General features: G+C 43.7%; 2 protein-coding genes across 2 annotated transcripts in view; both read left to right on the top strand.

The window, feature by feature from the left end:
- The window catches only part of LOC140339140 (uncharacterized), an 11702-nt gene extending 10000 nt beyond the window's left edge, over positions 1–1702 (top strand). Inside the window, exon 2 of the mRNA XM_072423723.1 lies at positions 722–1702. Within this exon, the coding sequence (XP_072279824.1) occupies positions 722–1489 (768 nt within the window). The 3' untranslated portion in view covers positions 1490–1702. The remainder of the gene's footprint in view (positions 1–721) is intronic.
- The window catches only part of LOC140338964 (uncharacterized), a gene marked incomplete in the record, with an annotated part of 329302 nt that overhangs the window by 144847 nt on the left and 172703 nt on the right, over positions 1–11752 (top strand).

Below are 11752 nucleotides of genomic sequence, written 5' to 3' on the forward strand. Positions count from 1 at the left end.
GTACACCATATGAAAGGTCCATCTCCATTCCTCAATATATTGTCATGGCCCCAACAAATGAGGAGGAGATACTGTACACCATATGAAAGGTCCATCTCCATTCCTCAATATAACTTTATGTCCCCAGCAAATAAGAAGGAGATACTGTACAGAAGTATTGGTCGAATATCTCACTATTCGATTTGACAGCTATTCAGTCGTATATATAGATATTGTTCAGGTGAACGAATGTCGAATTCGAACACCAAAAAAGTCAATGGTGGGAAAAATTGGGTTATTTCTCCGGACTCTGAAGAACTGTGTAGCCCTGTTATGGGGGGGGGTAATGTAAATGACTCCCACAAACCAGGTCTGTACCCCCATATCACCTCACAAAAAAAAAAGGAGTGCACCCCATCACCTGTCTCTCCCCTTCTGTACCCCATATCACCTCACAACAATAGGAGTGCACCCCATGACCTGTCTCTCCTCCTGCACCCCCATATTACCTCACATTGATTTGGGTGAAGTAACCCTCTCGTATCCGGCCATCATATTTTTCTTTTTTCCAGGACACTCCATGGAGAAACCCTCAAAGGATCGTCTGACTTTATCTCCAGATTGTAAAATGGAGGCCATGACAGGAGATTGTGCGGGAGAAGGGACTGTCAGACCATCCAATTCCTCTGACTCTGAGACTCCTCCTACTGTGAGCGATGGTGCCTGCATTCCGAAATATAAGACATTTTCCTGTCCTGAGTGCGGAGAAACTTTTCTTTATAAATATCATCTTACTGTACATGAAAGAATTCATACTGGGGAAGAGTTTCATTCTTGTTCTGAGTGTGGGAAAAGTTTTGTCTATAAATCGAAACTTGTTTTGCATCAGAGGATTCACACAGGGGAGAAGCCATATTCATGTTCTGAGTGTGGGAAAAGGTTTGTTCATAAATCACAACTCATTTCGCATCAGAGGATTCACACGGGGGAGAAGCCACATTCCTGCCCTCTGTGTGGAAAATGTTTTGTCAGTAAATCACAACTCATTTTTCATCAGCGGATTCACACAGGGGAAAAACCATATTCGTGTTCTGAGTGTGGTAAATGTTTTGTCCATAAATCATTACTCATTTTTCATCAGAGGAATCACACGGGAGTGAAGCCATATTCGTGTTTTGAGTGTGGGAAAAGTTTTGTCCGTAAATCATATCTCATTTCTCATCAGAGGATTCACACAGGAGAGAAGCCATATTCCTGCCCTGAATGTGGTAAAAGTTTTACACAAAAATGCCAACTAGTTGCACATCAAAAATCTCACAGCGGTGAGAAGCCATTTTCTTGTTCGGAGTGTGGAAAATGTTTCGCACGAAAACCAGATCTTGTTATACATCAGAGATCTCACACAAGGGAGAAACCATTTCCATGTCCTGAGTGTGGGAAATGTTACACACGAAAATCATTACTTATCAGACACTGTAAGACCTCACACCAAGAACATTTGCCATCTTGACCCAAGGAACATTTCCCACAAATATCGGCCCTTGATGAGAACTGTCACCCAGATGATGCCGTATTACAGTCCTGATATTGGGAAAGTTTTGCTCAGGTTTTAAGGAAGGTGAGAAGAGACATTATGAGAAGGTGAGGATTCTGCAGAGCAGTAAAATATAAAGGGTGTGGATAGACAATGTATTATAAGATTAATAAAGATATCTAGAAAACATCTGAAGTTGTCATCATGGCGTCTGTACATCTGTAGTCACTGAACAAGCAATGGGCGCACGGAGCGATGATGTAGAACAGAGACAAGTGAAGGCGGATGTACCGGCAGCCCCAGCACTCAATCTACCAAACCAGTCCAAAGCTATTGAACTGCTCAGGTGCCACTAGAGGAGGAGTGCTTGTACCGCCTTCCCTATCAGGAACTCATGTTGTGGCCCATGAGAGTGTACAACTAGATCCAATAACTCAAGTATCGCCCCCTTGTGTCAGGGCAGGGACAGCAGCTGCTTTGTTGGCAGATAAAGTGCATTATGCATTACATCTTCCAGGAGATGCGAGCAGCAACAGCAAATTCCAGGGGTGGTGTTAGCTGGCATCACCCCCAGAATTTACTTTTGCTGCTGTCATCTCCGTGAAGATGTAATGCATAATGCAGAAGTCCTGCATTGTGCTTCGCATCATACTACTGATGTGAGCAGCGGCGTGGCCAGGACTCGGGTGGTATTTAATTTATTACTCTGTAATCTGCTTTTCCCACCCAGCCACGGCCCCCATCACAGCGGGACTATCAGATCGCCGCTGGAGCGCGGGGCAAAGGTAAGGGGGGCTTCTAAACTAACCCTGAGTGTGACTGGGGATTACTGCTTTTTGCATGTAAAATCCACCCCGAGTCATACTCGGGATTACCGCTAGGGGGGTTAATATATTTGAAAACGTTTTTGGGGTGTTTGTCTTACTTTCCTTTGCAATCTGTCTTTCATTTTGAAGTTTTGCACATTTTATCTCCTTTTAACATCTTTTGTTATATTTTATATTTTTGGAATGCCCTTTTCTTGCTCCTTATGGCTTTTTTACATCAGCTGTGAGCCCCATAGGTTTTAATTTTAGCCTCCTAAACGTATTACCCATTGGAATATATATTTCAGTGTGCTTTTGTAGAACAGACTTGTAACATTCCCATTTCTGTTCTGTGTTCTTTGAGGACATTTGTACATTTGTTATAAGCTCTGCATTGTTAGAAAGAACTAGGTCCAGCAGAGTATCATTTCTAGTTGGGGCTTCTATAAACTGTACCATAAAATTATCTTGTATCACATTCACACATTTCCTCCCTTTTACTGTTCCTGTAGTGCCATTACTCCAGTCAGTGTCAGGGTAGTTGGAATCTCCCATGATTAAAACATTTCCACTTTTTGCTGCTTTTTCATTAATCGTGTGTTATTCACCCCCACATTCACCTCCACCCATAATGCCTCAACCTAATCGCTTGTTCCCTCTGTAATTTCTTCTTTCACATTCACTTTTAAATCAATTCTCACATACAGACACCGCCACCCTTCCGTGTGACTCTGTGTGTCTGACCCCTGACTAACCTTTCTGCCCCTTATTTACCTGTCCCCCCCCCCCGTCCTAGTGTAAATACCCCTCCACCATTCCCCTAAATCTTTCCCCTTTCATTTAGGTGCAAACCATCTCTGGCATACAGGTTGTACCCCAATGAAGAGTCAGCCCAGTGCTCTATGAACCCAAACCCTTCCCTTCTACACCAGGACTTAAGCCATGCGTTTAGCTGCCTAAGCTCCCTCTGCCTTTTCTGTGTTGCCATGGCACAGACAATATTCCAGAGAACATAGCCTTGATTGAGGGACTATTCTGGATGTCGGAGAGGGTTACACTGGTATTGTATGAACCACCATAATTTATGAAACATAGGTTTACGATTTCTCTCGATGGTTCTATATGTATGCCCAGATACCTACATTTTTACAATGATTACGAATGTGGCCCCTGTAAGGGAGCAGATGTGTTTATATGTCCTTTAAAGACTTTAGGGCTAATGCTGTCAGCAATGTCATTATGTTGTACGAAGGCACTGTGCCTAAACTACCACTAGATGGCAGCATGGAGGGGGAACAAAAGAAAGGAGGAACCTGTTGCATGGAGAGAGAGCTGGGGGAAGGTTTTGAGAGAGGGACAGGTATTTTTTTTTTCAGGAGGGAGGAAGGGGACAAGCTCTGTGGTGAAGAACCAACCCAGCCTGGGCACATTGATTAAGAGCCAGAAGGAATCTGTTATTTGACGGTAGTATTCTGCATTCAACAATTCGTAGGAATTGGAGTGGCAGATTTGACCTATTCCTGTCACGGGACCTCAATTCCTTTAGCTGTTTGCCCGTCGGTGGGCCCTCTCGATGGAGGAAGTATTTTATTTATTATTCTATAGCCAAATATTGAGCAGCCCATACCCGGGCACACATGGTACCCCCCGGTTTTGGTCCTGCCACGAGGCATGACTACACACTTAGGCAGTTTTTTTCCTGTTTTTTAAATTAAATTATTGGTAGAGTTTATTTGGCATTTTTTAGGCGACCCAGTTCATTGGTATGTGTTATCCCTATCTATCCTGTCCATTTACTGATTTGGCATCCTTTCACAGGTAATTTACCGGTTGTTGCAATTCTTTAAATCTTGGAAATATGGCTAAAACCCATTAGTCTTTTTCTAGCACAGAATGTACAAGAATGTACAAGAATTCCCCGTATTAACACAGGAATTTTTTCATCCACTTTGCTGCCCAGAAAGCACGTATAGTCTGTTTAGGAAACAGGAAACCAGATTTTCCATTGAGTCACGTCCAAAGTATTTCCATAAATGTTATCCTCAGGTGTTTCAATCTACTTTTCAGGAGGAAGGGCTGGGTGTTTTGGTTACCTTTCATAAGGAAATCCCCTGCCAATGTACTGAAGAGATAAATAATGAAACTGGAAGGTATTTAATATTACAGTTTCAAATTTATGATACAGAGGTGACTATAGCTTCTTATTACGCTCCCAACATCTTTCAGATGTACCACAAAACTTTCTACGACAAATTCTCAAAATTCCTTCCACACCATGGTCAGATCACCCCCCCCCAGTAATCATGCACTGTAAATCTTTAGCTCCAGCCTCCACGGAGTTTCACATTGTCTGAATGATGTGCTTTTGTCATCTCCAGAGGTGAAGGGGAAATTGAGCAGACACTACAACAGTACTGTGATTTGAATTCTCATTCTGTGGTTTCCCCTATTACACCCTGGGATGAACATAGGGCCACGTTTAGAGGCGCCCTAATTCAACTTGCCTCACGCCATAAAAAGAACTGCTGTCACTCTAAAAGCTAGACTGGAGACTCTTGAGAAACAATGGAAGCTGAATCCCTCGAGCAGTGATTGTAAACAAGTATAGCGAACAAAAGTGAAACTAAATCTCTTATTAGATTATCAGGTGGAGATACAGTTAAGATGGTCTAAAAGAAATTTCTTTGCCAGAGTTAAAAAACCGGGCCCTAAAGCTGCGTACACACTTCCAATTTTTATCGTTCAAAACGAACGACCGATTGGGCAAAAATCGAACGAGAATAGTCGCTGGAAATGAACGACCGAACCGGCGGATCGGATTGGACGACGATCGTTGACCATCGTTCGTGTGTACAGTCGTTCAGTGATCGTTCATGGTCTGAGCATGTGCAACTAACGAATCGTCCAACGATCGGATCTATTGTGTGTACAATATCTGCGAACGATCGTGTCGTTATCGGCAGTTATCTGCATGTACAGGATCGGTGCTATACGAGCGATCGCAGATATCGTGCAGGATCGTTCGTCGTTCGTTTACCAACGATAATAATTGGAAGTGTGTATGTAGCTTAAGTTAGTTAATCAAACTCCCTAATGGAGTTGTCTCTGCTAACCCCTGTAGTATTGTGGACAACTTTGGACACGTTCTCACTAAACTGTATGCGGGACCACAAAGTTTTCACAAGCCGAAAGCTGATGAATTATTTGTGAATTTAATATTTCACACTTTAACTGACGCCATGGTTGAGAAAATGGAAGCTGATTTTATCATTACCAAGATCTTAATGGCTTTAAAGACACCTAAATCAAACAAATCTGGTCCACATGGGTTCACAGCTAGCGATTATAAAACGTTTTCCCATATTTTAGCTCATCATCTGGCTAACCACTTAACATTTCCCTAGGAAACATCCTGATCATCCTAATTCGTCACTATTGGTTTAGATCGCCATGATTCCAAAACCGGGTAAACATTCGCTGGACCCATTGATTTACAGACCCATATTGTTGCTAAATATAGATGTTAAATTTCTCACAAAAGTTTTAGCAACTAGACTCAATCTTTTCTTAGCGACTCTGGTACACAAAGACCAAGTGGGATTTGTGCCAAGCAGATGGTACCTGCGAAGTTATCAGTTTGACGCATCCAGTACAACAAAGGAAATTACAGGGTATAATCTGCTAGCTTTAGACATTAATAAAGCTTAAGATTCCCTCTCCTGGGAATACCTGGTCTATGTGCTTGCTAGATGGAGATAAATCGAAATCCTTATCATGGCTTAAGGCCTTATACTCCGCCCTGGTAGCCCAAGTCCAGTATTTAACATATTACTCCTCACCTTTTCCGATTAATTGAGATACTAGGCGGGTGCCCTCTTTTTCTTTTTGTTCTAGCCTTGGAACCCCTAGCTCACCTTATACAGTCCAGCCCTGACATCCATGGTATTGAAGTAAATGGTACTTGTCATAAACTTACTATGTTCCCAGATGATATACTAATAACACACTGCTGAATATCTCACTTGGCAATTTACTAGCTATATTGCACAAATTTGCAGAAATATCAGGGTTAACAATTGCCGAAGGCAAATCCACGTTCTTGATTTGAACGTCCTTAGTGCAACGAGGCTTCTATTGCAGTCTTCTTTCAAATTTCAATGGGCACAAAGTTATCTAGATCAGCGGTCCCCAACCACCGGGCCGCGGTGGTGTTTTCAGTGGGCCGCGAGTACATGATCCATTATGGAAAACGAAGCGGCACCCAACCACCATCCGCGGACCGGAAGTGGTCCGCAGCGGTGTTTGTATGAGATGCCGGTAAATGTACGCAGTAGTCTGTGCACAAGCAAAAGAAGGTTGGGGACCGCTGATCTAGATCATTTGGGAATCCATGTGACTGGGACACCTGAATCTTTGTTCTACTCTAACTATACACTACTAGTACTACCCACCCAATATCGTGGATAGGAAAAGTGAACTCAATTAAAATGACTGTTCTGCCCAAGCTTTTATATTATTTCCACACCCTTCCTGTACTAAAAATCTGTAATAAAAATCTGAGCATCGCTCACAAAATCCTGTTTGCACACAGGAAACAAAGTGGACTAGGAGCCCCAAACATACTCCAATATTACCAAGCTGCCCAAATAGCTCCTATTGTGAGTTTATATACGGGTACCGCAACCCCTATTTGGGTCCACATTGAATCCTAATACTGTAATCCTGTGGCTTCCTCCTAAATCTCACCCTCTGATTAGTTTTCATTTTCAACAGATCTTAAAAGTTTGGGATAGAATCAAATATTCAAGTGGTCGGTTATCCCCACATTTACCACTACTGTCAGTACAATGCAATCCTCTTTTTCTACTAGGGCTGAAGTCTTTCAATGGTGGATGGATAATGGCTTCAGCACAGTTCATCCCCTTCTGGAGAAAGCGGATGTCTTGAGTTGATAAACCATTATTGGTATGCATCCTGCCCCAGCTCCGAACTATTTGGCAAGGATTGGATCTCGTCATTGGAATTTCTAAATTGTCGATTTTGGAACATAACTGTTTTAGAACACCACTGGCCTCAAAACTGATCTCCATTTGATACACTGAACTAAACACAGTTACACGTGCTCATATCCACACATGCACAGAACTGCATGTATGGTGTGTTCATTTATAATTCGATTTTGAGGACGAGTATTCAAACTCCTAAGTACAGTATTCCAGAAAATTATCACTAGAGATCTCAGGCTAGCTTTGCTCCACTTTAACAAATGTTCAGTTTAAATTATGTTTTTTCATACTTTTAGCAGCAAAACAAACTATAGCCACTGGAAAAAAACAAAAGGTACCATACCATGAGGTGTTATTATGGGTCGACAATACTTTATTGTGAATATAAAGTGAACTTGTCAATGTTGTCACATTTACCTCTTCCTCGCTAAAGTGCAGATGCCTCTCTCCTGTGCATGCAGGCAGTACTAACTCTAGACATGCCTGCTCTCCTATGTTTTTTCAGTTGCGCCCATCCCTCCAGCCAATCAGGAAATAGCCTCTTAATTATCCCTGGCATTTTAACTAGCTTTTGTGCATTGCGTTTCCACTCTTGCAGAGCCCCCTAGCAGTTTCTCTCTAACTGTTGCTTAATTCAGTATTTCCCCTGTCCAGCTCCTGTGTTAACTCCTCTTTGCCCAATCTGTTGTTTCTAGTCTATTCCCTGTTGCTTCCAGTGTCACCTTTGGTCCCTGTGTCTGCAGTGGCCCTCTGTCATTGGTTTCTATTTCCTAGATTTGTGACCTGACCTCTCTTGCTTGCTGCCTACGTCGACCCCGGCCTTCCTTGACAATTCCCTTGCCTAGTGATTTGGTTCTGTGTATCCTCCTGCCCACCCTGGTGTGCCCAAGGACTGAAACTTGGCAGTAACTAGCTGTGCAACATCCTCACCACTAGGGGCTCTGGAGAAAACCTGGTTACTTCTTAGACTCTGCGCCTTGGACCCCCTTAAGGCTCACACCACTTCTGTGCAAGCTGTAGCACCCCCTAGTGGCCCTGTCCCCCCAAGCATGACAAATGTCTATACGCAGAGACCCATACTATTTTATATGTGGAAATAATAGTCTGGAAATGTTTTTGCTTGGATAGGACGTTTTCTACAAAAAGGGCTGATTTAATTTTTCTAATTATTTTATTAATTCTAATTGTATAAATACATTATAGGTGTGTTTAATTGCCAGATGTAGATCACCAGCCTATTGTAGCCCTATTCAGAAGTGCACAAAGAGTGAAGAAAGTGAAAGCAGAGCAAAGATTAACTCTGTACGTCATATTTACCACCTCAGCCAACAGGTGGCACTTTACAACAATCTCAGCTGCCTGTTTACTACTTCTGTGTAGTGGTTGTGGTAACTGTGTAGTCTGATCCCCCTGCTCTTCAGTCACAATCATTACCCAGTAAGGTAAATCAGACTACACCGCCCGACATGTCCTTGTGGGCCATCTGGGATTTGTGGGTTTGCTGATGTCTGCAAACATGAGGTTTCCATGAAAAACTTTTCCCGCACTCAGGGTAGCAATATGGCTTCTCTCCTGTGTGAGTGATCTTATGTCTAACCAGTCCTGATTTTGAAGTATATATTTTCCCGCACTCAGAACAGGCATATGGCTTCTCCCCTGTGTGAGACCTCTGATGAATGATAAGAATAGATTTACATACAAATCGCTTCCCGCACTCATGGCAGGCATACGGCTTCTCCTCAGTGTGGGACATCTGATGTATTACAAGGTTTGATCTCACCTGATAACCTTTCCCACACTCAGGGCAGGAATATGGCTTCTCCCCAGCGTGAGATCTCTGATGTATACCAAATGGGATTTAGTCAAAAATCTTTTGCCGCATTCAGGACAGGAATGTGGCTTGTCCTCTGCATGGATTTTCTGATGTAAGACCAGCACAACTTTCCATGAATAACTCTTCCCGCACTCAAGGCAGTTATATGGTTTCTCGCCTGTATGACATCTCTGATGTGTCACCAGGGCTGATTTATGCACTCAGGACAAGAAAAAAGCTTTTCACCCGTATGCAGCCTCTGATGTGCAGAAAGATGGCATTTTAAAAGATAACTTTTCCCGCATTCAGAACACGGATATGACTTCTCTCCTGTGTGCGACCTCTGATGGGTCATCAGTGCAGACTTATGAAGAAAACATTTCCACACTCAGGACAGGAATGAATCTTCTTCAACCTTTGATGCACAGTAAGATGGTATTTATATGAAAACCTCTCCCCACACTCAGGACAGGAAAATGTCTTCTCTTTCAGGATGCCGACACCATCCTTCACAGTAGGAGTGTGCTCAGAGTCAGAGGGATTGTAGGGTCTATCTATAACTGAGCTGATGGTCTCTTCTCCCGCACAATCTCCTGTCATGGCCTCCATTTTACAATCTGGTGATAAAGTCAGACGATCCTTTGAGGGTTTCTCCATGGAGTGTCCTGGAAAATAGAAAAATATGATGGCCGGATATGAGAGGGTTACTTCACCCAAATCAACATTCCATCTGGATCAGGTAGATGGAGGCAGCAGATGTCCTCTGGGGAGGTCCCAACCAGCGGAGACTCCTCCCCTCTTCAGTCATGGGGGCCTTTGGAGCTCCTCCCGCATCACTTCTACATTTACATAGCCCTGTCAGAAGAGAAAGAACCAATGGGGGCTGGAGGAAGCATGCTCTACACACACCCACAAGGAGGAGGGGATTATTACCAGCCTTTTATTGGCTGATAATACTCACCTCCCACCCTACTCTGGACCAATCAGTGAGCAGAGATGAAGAATATATGATGGCTGACCTATGTTGATCTGTGTAGGAGTGTCCTCCTCTATGAATGTCCTCATCATTCCAGCCTCCTCCGTATATTTCTGATCATCCTTCACAGATGTCTCTTCTTCTTCTACTTTAACCTCAACTTTTCCATCCATCAGATCTTCACTCTAAACCAGAAGAATAGAAATATGGAACATCTTATGGTTTGACCTAACATGGAAGATCTCCTGATCTTCCTGTGTGGAATCCCGGGAATACAGAGGATGGGGACATCTCTCTGGTGGGTTTATGGGGCCCTCAGCTCCACCTACCTGATGATGGTGAGGGATCTCCTGACCTTCCTGTGTGGAATCCCGGGAATACAGAGGCTACCTGATGATGGTGAGGGATCTCCTGACCTTCCTGTGTGGAATCCCGGGAATACAGAGGACGGGGACATCTCTCTGGTGGGTTTATGGGGCCCTCAGCTCCACCTACCTGATGATGGTGAGGGATCTCTTGACCTTCCTGTGTGGAATCCCGGGAATACAGAGGATGGGGGACATCTCTCTGGTGGGTATATGGGGCCCTCAGTCCCACCTACCTGATGATGGTGAGGGATATCCTGATGCTCCTGTGTGGAATCCCAGGAATACAGAGGACGGGGACATCTCTCTGGTGGGTATATAGGACCCTCAGCTCTACCTACCTGATGATGGTGAGGCATCTCCTGACCTTCCTGTGTGGAATCCCGGGAATACAGAGGACGGGGACATCTCTCTGGTGGGTTTATGGGGCCCTCAGCTTCACCTACCTGATGATGGTGAGGGATCTCCTGATCTTCCTGTGTGGCATGCTGGGAATACAGATTACAGAAATTTCTCTCTGGTGGGTTTATGGGGCCCTCAGTCCCACCTACCTGATTATTGGACTTCTGAGAAAAACCTTTTCCACATTTAGAACAGGAATACGGCTTATTTCCTGTGTGAAATGTCTGATGGGCGATAAGTTGTGCATTCCTTTAATATTGTTTTCCACACTCAGGACAGGAATATGGCTTCTCCCCAGTGTGAGATCTTTAATGTTTGAATAGCTGGGTTTTCTATTGAAAGCCTTTCCCACACTCTGGGCATATATATCATGTCTCTCCTGTGTAAATCCTCACAGTGTTTTCTCCAGCCCCTTTTAGCCGGGTGTACCACCCGGCACTTTTCAGTAACCATCCGGCTGTTTTTTCATAGTTACTGAACAATTGGGTCACAATACAGATGGTGCCACCCACCTAAAATTTCTTCCCACCCAGCTTGAAAAAAATTCTGATTTCAACATTGCCTCAGATGTGTGACAAGCTGATATTTCCGTGTATAGCTTTCTTCCAGTCAGGGCCGCAATACGGCCTCTCCGCTGTGTGGGACCTCTGATGTCTGACGAGTTCTGTTTTACGTGGGTAGCAACCCAAAAACACAAAAGTCATTAAACTTCAGGCTTCAGTAAAATTCCACTCCTGACACCCAGTGTACCTGTGTATGGGGTGACGCCATCTTTTTGTATAACTCACTGTACACATCCATGGGGTGACACCATCTTCCCGTATAACCCAGTGTACCCGTGTATGGGGTGAAAACTTCCTCCTGTATAACT

Source organism: Pyxicephalus adspersus, chromosome 10 (genome assembly GCF_032062135.1).
Source record: "Pyxicephalus adspersus chromosome 10, UCB_Pads_2.0, whole genome shotgun sequence".
NCBI classification, from domain to species: domain Eukaryota; kingdom Metazoa; phylum Chordata; class Amphibia; order Anura; family Pyxicephalidae; genus Pyxicephalus; species Pyxicephalus adspersus.